General features: G+C 41.5%; 2 protein-coding genes across 4 annotated transcripts in view; both read right to left on the bottom strand.

Moving 5' to 3' along the window:
- Positions 1–520: 520 nt before the first annotated feature.
- Positions 521–8,600, bottom strand: pnisr (PNN-interacting serine/arginine-rich protein). Of its 3 annotated transcripts, XM_079694655.1 has the most exons (12): positions 8,454–8,599; positions 7,840–7,948; positions 7,554–7,730; positions 6,643–6,878; positions 6,108–6,270; positions 5,373–5,563; positions 5,089–5,229; positions 4,896–4,995; positions 4,232–4,285; positions 3,657–3,851; positions 1,407–2,481; positions 521–900 (listed from the first exon to the last, which is right to left on the bottom strand). In XM_079694655.1, exons 2-12 carry the CDS (start codon positions 7,925–7,927, stop codon positions 867–869), a joined length of 2,454 nt encoding a protein of 817 aa, XP_079550781.1. In that variant the 5' UTR covers positions 7,928–7,948; positions 8,454–8,599; the 3' UTR covers positions 521–866. The 3 variants fall into 3 exon arrangements, with proteins under 3 accessions (XP_079550781.1, XP_079550782.1, XP_079550783.1); XM_079694656.1 differs by lacking the exons at positions 521–900; positions 1,407–2,481 and having other exon boundaries at positions 3,757–4,390; XM_079694657.1 differs by lacking the exons at positions 521–900; positions 1,407–2,481; positions 3,657–3,851; ... (1 more) ...; positions 4,896–4,995; positions 5,089–5,229 and having other exon boundaries at positions 5,424–5,563; positions 6,707–6,878; positions 8,454–8,600.
- A 2,647-nt stretch (positions 8,601–11,247) lies between these two features.
- The window catches only part of usp45 (ubiquitin specific peptidase 45), a 51,016-nt gene continuing 48,322 nt past the window's right edge, over positions 11,248–13,941 (bottom strand). The window contains 2 exon segments of the mRNA XM_079640209.1: positions 11,248–13,795; positions 13,798–13,811. Of these exon segments, the coding sequence (XP_079496335.1) occupies positions 13,679–13,795; positions 13,798–13,811 (131 nt within the window). The 3' untranslated portion in view covers positions 11,248–13,678.

The following is a 13,941-nucleotide window of genomic DNA, read 5'->3' as shown; positions in this document are numbered from 1 at the left end:
ATACTCTCAGTTTGAGGCAGTCCTCCAAGGACTTGGTGCTTTATGGCAGCACCATTTGAGAAGAGACCCGTTCAACGGTACTGACGTGTGTTTGGTGATATGTGACATCCACAAGAGTGGTTCAGAACCATGTACTGCGCCAACTCGAGTAATAACCATATTGAACTCAAAGGAAGTCACTAGGTGACTGACTTATGTGTTTTTGTGTTACATTACAAATGTAACACTTCAACATGGGATAGTAGTTAAAAGTGGATCATTTCTGGTAGTCTCCATTTTAGTTTGAAAGAATATAGAAACATTTAGGAAATGGAAGTGGCTTTTACATTGTGTATCTTTACCATTAATATAAGCAGATGCTTTAATTTGAACAAATAAAATAAACCACTTGCCAGCATATAGTGGACCTTCCCTGGCCTGTATGTGGAGACAGTTACTGAGCAATTTATGTGTTTTCAAAGGGTGGGGGATGTGTGGGAGGGTGTTATAAGTAGCACAAAGAAAAGACAGCAGGGCGAGACAAGGAACAAACAGTTTTATTGGACATATTACAATAATGTTTTGAGGAAAAAAAAAGTTAATCCTGTTACGGTTTTTAAAATTATACAACTTTAGCTTTTTAGTGTCCACAGAGTCTTATTAAGCTTTGCATAATGATACAAGTGAAAACTCCTACCATTCAAAAAGTTTGAAGTTGTTCTTCAGTCACACTTTTTAAAAATAACAACATATTTACAAAGATGAAAGACGTGTGTATGAGAGGGGGGGGTTCACCTACACAATTGCCTCTATAATGAGACAAGCCTGTTCAACTCATGGAATTTAAAATGGTAAAGTGCACAGATCAGGAGGGTTAACCGTGCTCCTCAGCGTCTGCTACGACGGGAGGGGGAAGTTGACCTGAAAGAGAGCGTGGACACAACATTAATACTGCACCAATCACACGTACCCACGCAGACTACAACATATAAACATGCACAGATACCCCCACCCACCAGATATTCTGTACCCTCCATAAAAACTAATGTTCTGCAGACTTTAGAGAAGCAAATATACCCTGCAGTGCACAGTGCAAGGCAACGAATGGTTTCATATTTTAACAAGTTGCTACAAAAAGATGAAACTGGCTTTAGGATGTTGAGACATCATGTGACTTTTCAGAAATTCAGAAATAACAAATGTGATGATAGATAACACATAGATGAAGCATTACAAACTTTATTGCAGACTTTACAATGTTAAGCAGATTTGACTGCAATTGACAGTACATTTTCATAACATCAGTCAACAATTTTCCTTTTTAAAGTTATTGCAAAAATACTAATTAAAAATGACTGTAGAATTCACAATGAGACATACAATGAAAAACATACAGTAAGAAAGAAAGGGAATAAAAAGAATACTACCTTGATCGCGACTTAGACTTGTGTTTGCGGCTTGCCTTCTTACCAGACTTGTGAGACTTTTCCGTCGACCTTGAGCGACTATGTTTAGATTTTTTAGATTTCTTTTCCTTGCTAACTTCAGGGGTGAGGGACCTACTTGAGTCGGAGTCTGAGCGTTTCTTGCTAGCTTTAACGGAGCCCTTCTTGCTGGATTTGCTCTCCTGCCGGGAGTGCTTTTCACTCTGAGAGTCCGTGCACGAGTCGCTCTCCTTCCTTTTCTTAGATTTGCCATTCTCCTCTGTAACTGCAGAGCTTCCTTTCTCCTTCTCCTTGGCCTTAGGCTTTTCTTTCTTTTTGTCTGACTCCTTCTCCTTTTTTTTCTTGTCCTTCTCGTGGCTATGACTCCTTTCCCTCTTTCTCTCCCTGTCTTTGCTGGAGGCCTTCTGCTTGTGTTTGCTGCTACGGCTATGACTGCTGTCTCTGCCATCCCGACTCCTTTTCCTCTCCTTCTCCTTCTCCCTCTCTCTCTCTCTGCTGCGGCTGTCTCTGGCCCTGGCTCTTGCCCTGTCCCGCTCTCTGGACCTGGATCTACTCCTGCGGCTCTTGCGCTCCCTGGACTCGCTGCGATCTTTCTTGTGGCGGCCTGATCTCTCTGCGCTGCTCCTCCTCCTCTCCCTGGCCTTCTCGCTGCGATGCCGGTGGGAGCTGCGGCTGCGGCTACGCCTGCGAGCCTTGTGGGAGGCTGAGCGGCTGCGCCTCCTCTTCCTGCTCGGGGAGGAGGATCGTGATGAACTACGGGAGGATGCCGAGGAAGAATAAGACGAGGAGGAGGAAGAGTGGCGGCTGCTGTGGCTGGAGGTGGACCGGGAGCTGCTGCTGTGACCGTTGGCCGGTGAACTGCTGCCGCCTCGCCCTGACCGCTCCTTCCCTCTGCCCGGGGGCTTGCTCTCGCTACCCTCCTTCTCACTACGGGACCTACGCCTTTCTACCAAGGGCTCCGCCTTTGTCTCTTTCATTTCCTGTTTGTGTGTATTCTCTGGCTGGCCCTCATCATATTCCCCCTTTTCTCTGCTCAATCTCTCCTTCACCATCTCTTCTGTGAAAACAAACAAAAACTCAGGTTAAAAATAAACAAAGAAACATCATGTCATGTAAAAAAAGAAAACTAGAAATAAACTACACAGTTTTACAATAATTATGATTGCTTTCTTCAAGATGAGATTGATAGTGCACTAACTTTTATGACCTGGTCAAACTCATTTTTTGGAAAGAATACATTTTTGCAACTTCAAATAATTGATTACCGTAATTTTCGGACTGTAAGGCGCACCTGAATATAAGCCGCAGCAGCTAAATTGAATGATGTTTACATACATAAGCCGCACTGGACTATAAGCTGCAGGTGTTTTAATGTTTAATTACCGATATGTAAGGGTTCGTGCACAGAGGGGATTGTCGGGAAAGAGATGGCTGTTTGAGGAAGCTCCCATTTATTAACATTTCAACAAACAAGTTGCATATTTGCATAACGTATTCAAATGTTAGCATTTAGTGCAATAGCAGCTACAGAACATGTGCTGTGTAAACTGTACTGTATCACATAGTGTTTCAGACACACAAACTTTTCAACTTTCAAACTTAAACGGTGCGCTCCCAGCGCACGTACCGGCAGTGATCTGCAGCAGTGGTTTTCAACCAGTGGTACGGGGACAAACTGTCTCGCTCTCGTGATGTCTGTCTGTCTTGCTCTCGTTCTGTCTCTCGTACCACTCTCTGTTCCACTTTTACTTTTGCGCGCTACCTGTCTCACTCTTTTCCGGCCTCCAGCTTTTCCTGCTGGAGCCCGCCGCTTAAAGGTGGGGGGCGCGGACCGGCCATAGAGCCCATAGAGTTAAAGGTGGTGGCTGTTAGCTGTAAAAATCCATAGATTAGCCGCACCGTTATATAAGCCGCAGGGTCGAAAAATGGGAAAAAAGGCGCGGCTTATAGTCCGAAAATTACGGTAGTTCCTTTGTCTTCTATTTAGTGAAAATGAATGAATCCAATTATATTTATATAGCACATGTGTCAACGGGGCTTTGCAGTGCGCACAGTATATGACTCTTTGTCCTTAGACCCTCGCAGCGTACAAGGAAAAACTACCAAGAAAGGTTTTCTTTCCTGTAGTCTGACATATAGGTTTTTGTGCATGTAAATGGTCTGCAAACATCCCAAAGTTCCCTCCTTCCTGAAATGCCTTTGCAAACCTGCAAAGACACAAACATGTCTTACCCCGTGCAAGCAGAGCGTCCTGCGCCTGTTTGTCCTGCAGCTGCTGCACCTCCCGCTCCTTGCGGCGGAAGGCGTCCTGCTTCTCTCGGATGCGGTGGCGCAGCTCTTCGTCATCCGTGTCGGAGGATTCGGACCCTCGAACGCTGCGCTCGTCCTCATCCTCGCTCTCGTCTGAACCGTAGTCACCGAGCCCACCTGCCACAACAGAGCCCCCGGGTGGTTGAGTGTTGGTATGGACGAAGATTTATTCTCAAAAGTAGGTTTCACTATAAAGCCCTTAATCCCAACCCAAGGTCCCCAATGGAAGGCACTTAATCCTTAAGAAGAGTATATTACACACTGATTAACCCCTTAAAAACAAATGTAAACATATATCCCTTAAAGAAAAGCTGCATAAGAATACTTTGCGATGAAGAGCATGCTTCTCATCACAACGTTTTCACTTCGATCAATCTTTATAAGTGTATTTTGGGTGTTATGGTCCAAGTTTCTCCTGTTTTCCTTCTAAAACCTAGCCATCTAATTAATATATATTCTCCATCCCGCCCCCCGGTGACAGAAAAAGGGATACTCACTGAGACCAGTCAGAGAAGCCAATGCACTTGACTGTGCCAGCTGTTTTGCAGGAGCTTTGATTCACATCAACAACAGGAACAACATGTTAAAACACAGAGCCATTTTCTCAAGAGAGTCGCTAGAGAAGAGGGGGGGTCACAGATAACTATTCACAAGAGCTGCCATTGGTGAAAAAGAGAGAACAGAAATGACAAAAAATAAAAAAAATAAAAAAAAATGGAGAAAAGAGAGAGGGTTAACAAACAAAATTCTGTCACACAATCCAAGTCAAACAGTCGCACAAGCGGGAAGAACCAATCTGTACTAATGTAGTCACTTCAGTGGGGGAAGTGTCTTGTATCTAAAACGTGGATGCTGGTCAGATTCAATGCTCAGACATTATTCACTCGTATCATAGAGTCTTTCAGCAGGACCTTTAATACCGTGAACCAGAAATACTGTTTGTGGAAAGCTCTGTGCTCTGCTTCTGATGCATTAGCAGAGAATGGTTGAATGTCAGAAATAGTCCAAAGTTTGCCGCTCAATCGCCCTACTTTACAGGGCCTTACTGAGTCCATTTTAAAAGAGATTATTATGCACATATTGGATTCTCTTCAGATTTGAACAACAAATGTTTTGGTGACAAGTATAGATTAAGTAAAAGTGGAAAAAACAAGAGCAGACCTCGAGTGGCTTTGCGGTGCGTCTCTCTGGCCACATGCTGGATCTCCTCGTTGGTGACCTCGAGAAGGATCTCTGTCAGAAGGGTTTTTGTGATAAACATCTAAGAAAAAGAAAAGATCCATTATTTGTATATCAATCTCTTTGAAGAATAGGCAACTACAACTGTTGAGATGGAGAATAAGATCAAACTGACCAGCTGGAACTCTTTTTCCTCCTCCGTCATTTCAGGTTCGCTGTCCTCTGCAGCAGGTGACGGGCTTCGACCAGAAAATTCTTTTTTGATGGAGGGCTTTTCTTCATCGTCATTGTTATAATTCCCCTCATCGTCGCTGTCCTGATGGACACAGGAGCAAGAGATTATGTTTAACAACGTGCATAAGTTTTGATGCAAATGATACTTTTGCCAGAAAAACTAAGTGTTAAGTGATTTTCAAAAGGAAATAATTTTGATGTCAATGGCAGAAACGTGTTTCTTACAAATTTGCTCTTGCGGGGCACTCGTGGCCCGTCGCCTCCTTCCTCGACCTCGCGCTCTTTGGCGTCGTCTTTTGTCATTTTAGCGCGCTCCTTCTCCATCTGTTCTCGCTCGATCTTCTTCTGCTTCTCCCTGTCCATCTTCTCAAGGCCCTCTCGGATCCAGGCAGGTAGTGTGCGCCTCTTTACCGCATCTGAAGGTGACATGAAGGTCAAAATGAGTCCTCCTCATACTGCAATGTTAAGATTCAGAAACCAACACATCTTTGCAACACCGACAAGTTTCCTAATCTGAACTGTGATTTATGATAAATTAACACTACAGTTACAGTCATTTTTTCTAAAAACATTTAATCAAGTAGTTTTCACTTGTAATTAAACATTTTTAGAATGTGGGATTACTACTCAAGTGTTTTTACTTACTACTACTGTCAGTTATGTAGTTCACATTCATTAGTGCAAAGAGGTATGGGATGGCCATTAAGACAACATGTCTAAACTATAGTTCATTTTTAGCCGTGCATAATAAAATGTTAAAAAAGTACTTCATGTCTATTCTGGTATGCGTAACTAAGTGTGAGTACAATGAACTACTTGTAATTAAATTAAGAGCATTCTTTTTTGTTACAAAAAAACAAAGAAGACGTGAGGTTTACACACAAACTGCACCTCAGGCAGTCTTCTAGCTGATCATCTTAATGTGATGGCTGGATATTCTTAAAGGGAAAACACACTCACCTAATGTTGCTGCGACCTCCTGTTTGACAGGAAGCTGGATGGGGGATCTCGGGCGCTCCCTGAAGCCGGGGGGTCTGACATCTCGTCTGTTCTGAGGAGGACCCTGCCAGTACGGGGAGTGGAAGTTGGTGGGTGCGGGGGCGAAGGATGAGGCGGCGCCATGCTGTGGAGAGACCGCACAAACAGAAAATTAAAAAGGAAGTTCAAAGTACAATAGGTCCTCTCTTATCTACTGAGTGTTTTTTTTGTATTCCCCAGATAAGGTTAGCTGACATTCATCCATCACTACTGACTGGGCTAACATTTCTGTTTAGTTCAAAATGTAAAATAAAAAGCAGCTTATAAACAATACCAAACCATGCTGGATCCTCAACAAGCCAACACTTTCCTCTGCACCGCATCAAGAAAGCAATGACTGATACACCTAGATGCTGGGACCCGGCTCTGTTTCTATGGATTTGCTCCTTCTTGTGTTACTTGGTTGTCACACTAAAACCCAAACGCTTCAACAGTTCCTACTGTAGCATCTGCATACCTGATAATCAAACTGGTTCATGGCCATGGGGGCCATGGCGTAGCTGTCGGGCTGTGCCCCATACCCATGGCTGTTCTGGGGGTAAACCCCGTGGTGGGCCTCAGAGTTGAATTCCACGCTGTCCTGGCTATTGCTGTCCTCGCTGGGGTTCACCACATCCATCGGCCCTGAGCCAGGGGGGATCCAGGCCTGTTCAGGGGGCGGAGGAGGAGGGGGCTGGCCATGCATTGCCCATTCTGGTAATGACAACAGAAGTAATAAACAAAAGCCAAAGCAACACGGACATATATGTGTAACAATAAAAACACAACTCTGGAGATTTTCCTCAACGTCTGAACAAGAGGGACTTGGTATCCAGCTGTTTATCTAAAGTCATATACATGAGGGATCACGAATAGTCACTAATCACCCTATTCTCTTTTGCCTTATAAATAACAGTAAGCTTTACCTGACCAGCACAGAAAATATGTAAAAATAGAAACTTGCTATGAGGCATTGGACAATGTTAAAGTTTCATCACGATTATCCTGGATTGAATTCAATATTAGTCAGAGTATCATAAAAAAACAAGCTTAAAACGGCACTGACACAAACTGAAATGAATGTATCTTCCATTGTGGAAGATCCATTGTGTTGACTCAATTGCAACACAAATTTTCGGGGAACAAAAAAGTATTCTTACATAAACCAATCATACACCACAAGGTTCCCCAGCATTAATGCAACATTTTGAATCTGTTCTTTCTTGCATGATAAATGTTGTATTTTTTCTTAGTTAAACAAGGCTGGCTCGACCACAACAACCCCAATAATGTGAATACAACAAAGTGTTTTGATCACAATCAACAAAAAAGTCCTATATCTTTCCATATCATCCCTACTTGATACCATCCATGGGGTTACAATTCTACCTGGCTGCCACATTCTGCCAAATGCTGGGTCGCCAGGGAAGGCCCCATGGTTGCCCGGTCCAACTGGTTCAAGGCCTGGGATGTCCTGGCCATTGGGCTGAATGTTGGGCTGCTCTGGTCCTGTCGTCTCCTTCTGTGCTATCCATGCTTGTGCCAGGGCAGCCCAGTCCACTTGACCTGCACACAGACAGAAGGTATTACTGGTCTATTGTGCAAGGAATCCCCGCAGAGGCTCAGATCTTCTGCAGAAAAATATTCTCATGGTGCATTTGCATCGCTCACTCACCTGGATCTTGCGTGTGCTGGAAAGACTGCATCCACTGCTGCTGGCTCAGGGGCCACTGCGGCCAGGGTTGTCCTCCCTGGTCCCACATCACTCTCTTCTGGATTTACACCTGAAATGCACAGGCCAGCTAGTTACATTTGAATTTGCACCATCGCCATCACTTCTGCTGACATGACTAGAGCTGCTGCAGTTTGTGCGCAGTAACATTACACTGCGTTTACTGGCCAGAAAGAGCGAGTGTTAGCTATAAGATGAAAGCTAACGTTACATGTAGCTAAGCAGCTAGCTGTATTTAGCAACATGGGTTAGCTGCAAGTCATTTGTGCTGTTTAGAGTTGGAAACCCTTGCTATGCAGCATGGGATAACTCCGTGTCAACACTGACGCATGATACTGAAATAAACTTGGGCCAGTGAAATCCCAACCTCTGAAGCTGCCTGTGGAGCTAAATGCAAGCTTACGTGAGCTAAGCTAATCACGAAAGCTAAATAATACTAGCACCATTATTATACCGTGTGAACAAATGTGCTTTAAAATATAAATAGATAACACAATGGAGGGAAAGTAAGAAGTAAACATATATGAGCGCTTTGCTTAGAGTAACATTATCCCCACCTTTTCCAGACAGTTTCTCTCCAGTGCTACGGTTCAGAGTCAAAATGGCTGCACCAGTGAACTGCTCAGCTCGGAGGAAGGAAGTGTGGAACGAGAGGCTCCGCTGCTGCCTTCATAGGCAGTCAGGAATATGACAATATAAAACCTATTTACATATATCGCCCCAATAACACAGCGCATCTAATGGATGTATTGCCTTCACCCATTTTTAGCCAGTCTTGGTTTATTTTATGGGGCAATTTTGTTCTTGACGACCAACGAGTTAAATTAGATTTGTGGTTGTGATTCGTGGTGTTTTTTCAGTAATAATTAGAATGTACGAGCAGCCCTTAAAGGCATCTAGAGGCCGCGAGACATTCAGATGCTGATTAGGTGATAACGGCAGTTACTAAGGTCACAGACCACAGACACGCGCACAAAATAGTGAATGTATGCAATTTAAATGAACCAGATTTTCTTTGGACAAAGACTTAAATTCAACGTACACTAACAACTGTATTTTATTTATTTCCATTTTAACATTTAATAAGTTCACACCTTTAACAATGATGTAAAGCAACAGACCCTCAGCATGTCTCTGCATGACCCAGTTGGCCTTAAATATTTACAGACATAATGCTGAACATTCAGGGAAGATCTTGGCGAGAGAAAAACTGGCAAGTATAATCACAGGGGTCCTTAACCTTGCAGCTCAATAATAATATTTATTATTAGGTATAATCTTTTCCCAATGGTTCTTAGTAACATACCGTTAGTTCTATAATGTTTCCTTAAAGGATTTAGGAAATGACAGATCGTATTTTGGTTTGGTCCGTTTGTCATTTTCATTTAACTTGGTTAAAGTCTATGCTACCGAGCTTACTTTTAAGTACAAAATCAGTAGTGTAAAGTACTGATACTCCATGTACTTTTTACAAGTTTTACTGGTAATTTAATCACACAACTACGGTAGCCTATATTTCAACCAGTGATGGAATGTAACTAATGTATTCAAGTTAATTACACAAACACATTTGAGTCACTTGTACTTTATCTGAGTATTTCAAGTTAATGCATCTTTATACTTCAACTCCACTTAATCTCAGAGGTAGATGTACTTGTACAGCTTTAGTCACTTTACAGATTAGTTTTCCATCCCATTGCGGTCTAGTGAAAACCAGAAATCTCTATTTTGATTTTAATGTTTTTAACTGAGGGAGGAATTATTAAGATGAAAAGTTGGCCTGTTTTTCTGAGAAACTCATAAAGAATTGAATTTTCAGAGAAAAATGATTTTAACAGAACAGAAACAAAGTTACACACATGATGATTGTGTGTAGAGTGTGATGCATTGCTGCAGACGTAACTATAAAACTTTACATAAAGGAGTTATAATTAGCACAACCTTGGACAGTAAAATGCAGTATACACTGACTAATCCAGTAGTAATAATAATCCAAAAACATCACATTTACTAGGATACACCGAGGGAACATTATACTGCACAATTAAAACATGTACATTTGCTGATTGATAATACATACTTTCACCTAAGGCTTTGAATGCAGTTCTAGCAGTGTTGTGTTTTTATAGTATTTATACTCTAACTTCAGGAAGTCATTTACATACTTCCTCCACCATTGGATTTTAGCAGAGGGCCTCCAAAAACCGTTTAAAAAACAGAGACCACCTTGACACCCTTATTTATTTGTATATTCTCTTTAATTCATATGGTGAATAATACTCATGTAAACTTAATTTATTAAGCATCAAAAAGGAATTTCCCTGCAGCTAACCAAGGGTAAAATTCTGGTTAATCTAGCCATTTGCTGCAATTCTAAAAAAGCCAAACATATGTCTTAATCAGTAGAGGGCAGCACTTACTTAGCATGTGTTGGGTAAATTCTAAAGTTTTGCAGCAAAATACAGCCACAAATTAAACCCTGTTAGCTGAAGTGCTTGATGTCCGGTTGCTCAGCAGCTCTGAATGGTTGCCACTACTTTCCTAAAAACCTGAAATTATTTAACACATTTTCCGTTGTAGGAGAGGGCTATGTGCAGCTGTTGGTCAGTGCTCTGTCTTGTGCCGTGTTGGTGTTAATATGGCGCTGATGTGTGTGCACTGCGGAGCAGAGCCTCAGGCTGGTGAGGCTGTTTGCATGAGGAAAATGTGTTGATGCACGGTGTGTGTGTGTGTGTGTGTGTGTGTGTGACATTGTGTCAACCAAGGTGAGACTGACAGTGACGATGGTGTGCATGGTGAGATCGGCACAATGTAACCCTGCTGCTGGTAGATAGGTGCAGTAATGAGCAATCCAGCATTGCTTTGTACACAGGGGGAGGGTGCCTTTCATTAAGTGAGATTAAATCACATCAGCAGCATGTCCCCGAGCCAAAAGCCATCTCACCCTCCCTTCCTCCCTAAAAATAGACAAATGCATTTCAGAAAAGATTTGCTCTTTTTGTTGGTGGCGGCTTGACAACCTGTTTTAACGTAGCGCCTCAGATGTCACAGCGTGTGGGAACAACAGGACGTGGAGGGCGATGTTTTTGGACGTTGCCCTTTTTCCTGATTCCACACCCACCTCCTCTTCACCAGCTTGCGACATGTTCTGAAGCAGTGCTGCTTTGCACCCGTCATGCCCGATCACCAGCGAGGATGGGTTGAATATGGCACCGCTGGATCCAGGGCGACAGTCCACAGCGGTGGTGGTGGACAACATCTCGCTTCGAGTAACAGATAAATGACATCAAGTCCAAAACATAAACAGCAAAACCGTCCCCCCTTCTCAACAGATAGAAACATGAGAATATCCAGTTCATAAATTAGATTTATTTTGATACAGTATGTCGTTATACTCATTCCAAATGTCTCATAATTGAAATTGAATGGAAACAAAACTTTGCCTCGAGGAAAAACCCTGTGCACGCCTAAAGCACCATGATTCTGTATTGTATGAACAACTACATATAACTCCTTATTGTTTTTGCTTACAGTTATACTGTACATAAATATCCCTCTTTGCGTTTCACTATGCATATGTTCGTCTTCTCACCATGCATGAGTTTCTTTAACCTGAAGCACAGGCACTGAGTTCTAGTTTTTCAAAAATAAAACAATGGCAAACTGATGAACAACCCTTTCCATTTCCTATAATTCCATAGAAAAAGATAAGCAGCTCATTTGACAGACATTTCAAGAATACATTCATTTAGAACATTTACCCATGCACATTACAGCAACGATGTTTTTTTTTATAGATAAGTTTTAAGTCTTGTGTTTTTTTTAATGGTTATTTTTGTTAAAGTATTAAGGATAGTCAATGCTTCTTTGTTGATCCTAATAGGTTTGTGAGTGCGCCTACACAGTAGAAGTACCGTACAATGAAGGCACACAAGTTGCTCCGTTGGTCTGACAAACATTGAGTATGTTTTCTTTTTGTGCAACACTCAAAACCACACCGGCGGACTTGGATTAACTGACGTTAAAGAAAGCGTATGAAGTCCTCGTGTGTTCGGTTCTTCTGCTCCAACTCCGTCGCAAAACTTGTCTTTGGCAAATGTAATCTACTGATAGTCTTACATTTTTACATTCTGATGTAAAAAAAATAACAATCCTTTAAAATGAGGCTGTAAAATAACTTGTGCTGTTCTTAAAAAGGTGCTATGTGTAACATTTTAAACCACTATGTTGATGTAAACTTGTATAATCTTGTTATCATTATCAGCTAATATGATAAGTAGCAATTTCGGTGCTGTATTATAGGTTTAAGTTTCTTATATGTTCGCATTTATTTCACATTAACTCTGTCACAAATGTCAGTCTTCTTCAGTCTCTAATATAAAGAAAAAAAATGTCTGAACAAATGTTTTCTCTTGGCATTTCTTACATTTCTGCCAGAAAAAAAATCAAGAACACATCTGAATAATTCTGTACAATGACGGAGTAGGGCCATGGTAACATTTTTTTTATAGAATTACCAGAATAAAATCACAAATGTATGATAAAAAAAGTAGATTGTCTGGGTTTAAATTCAGAAATCCACACAGCAAAAAAGAAATACGAATACGTATGAAAAATTGTGTTTTTTTGTCAAGAATTGACATCACTTAAATTTCTAGGTTGGACCAACCTTATCACACCACAGACGCAGCTTGCCGTGTATTGTGCCTGCAGAAGATGACTTAATCAAATAATAGGATTTAGTCATACATTTTACATTTTAATCTAAAGAAATATTCAGGTTATTTTCTAGTACATTTGTGAGCTTTTACCTAGTGCTGGGTCCATATAAGGTTACATACTGAATACTGTGAACTTTAGACCATATGATATTTTCATATACCGCAATAAGCCATTGAAAAAGTGGCGAAGGGCGCTCGAGCGGTGCGGCAGTGAAACAAGTCCCCGTTAATCTGAACCTAAGTTTGAAGTTCAATCATAAGTATACAGTGCTTAAAACTGTTATAATTTGGAAGAAAACTGTGAATTTTTGTCATACCGCCCAGCCCTACTTTTACCACTCAGAGAATATTCAGGTATTTTCGTTTTTGTAATTTCACTACATGAATCTCAGAGAATATCTAAGTTATGTTAACATCAATTCGGTTGAATCTGAGCAATGCAATGAAATATATTTGTTTCTGTATGATGATTCTTTGAAACATGCCATCTTCTTCTTGATGGTGGTTTGGCAATTACACCAGTTATAATGCTAATTCTCATTTACCATAGTAATGGTTAATGAAATGATACACATAGCACCTTAAACCTACATTCTCCTGTCTCTTACTCACTCATTCACTCATCACACACACTTACCATCCATCACTCAGAGCTGATGCAGTTTGGCAATTCGATCATTCTGCTTATTTCCTGTTTGTGACATGTAAAAAAAACCTCCTTTTGCAGTGAGTATCTCCGCACGAGATTGTGACAGAAAAAGACGATAAACTTAGAACAGCTCAGGCTCAGTCATACTCTTTTTCTCTGACCTTTCTTTAAAGGGTAAGAAACATGAATGAAAATAAGAAAATAATCACTTTAACATAGTGTTTATCTTTTATATATGTAAGATATTAAGAGATGTGATTTCAATTGAGACAGTCATTCCTCAACCAAGACGAATAAGTGTAAAGTCCCTTTTTCTTCGTCCAGCTTCTCACAGAAACAGTATGAGGAGTTTTACAGGCGTGTACCAAAAACAAAAGGAGATCTAGGGAAAAATATTTTTTAGGGAGTTACATTACAGGAGTTCCTCGTAGAAGAGCAGGTATGCCTGAGAGTTGAGTACCCTTGACTCTGGTACCGTCTGAACGGTGGTATCGCTGATGTACACCCACTGGCCCTGGAAGCTGCTACCCCGGCATCCCTCGCACCTGAAACATACACACACACACAGGGTCAAAACACATGCCTCATTTCGCTCTATTTGCTCTATTCCAGCCCTGTTTTTGCAAGGGCTGATTCTGTGACTACAGCGCCACTTACAGGCCTGGCATATGTACT

This window comes from Notothenia rossii, assembly GCF_949606895.1.
Source record: "Notothenia rossii genome assembly, chromosome: 7".
Taxonomy (NCBI): domain Eukaryota; kingdom Metazoa; phylum Chordata; class Actinopteri; order Perciformes; family Nototheniidae; genus Notothenia; species Notothenia rossii.
The sequence above is the reverse complement of the archived record's forward strand: the minus strand, read 5'-3'. Positions and strand labels throughout refer to the sequence as shown.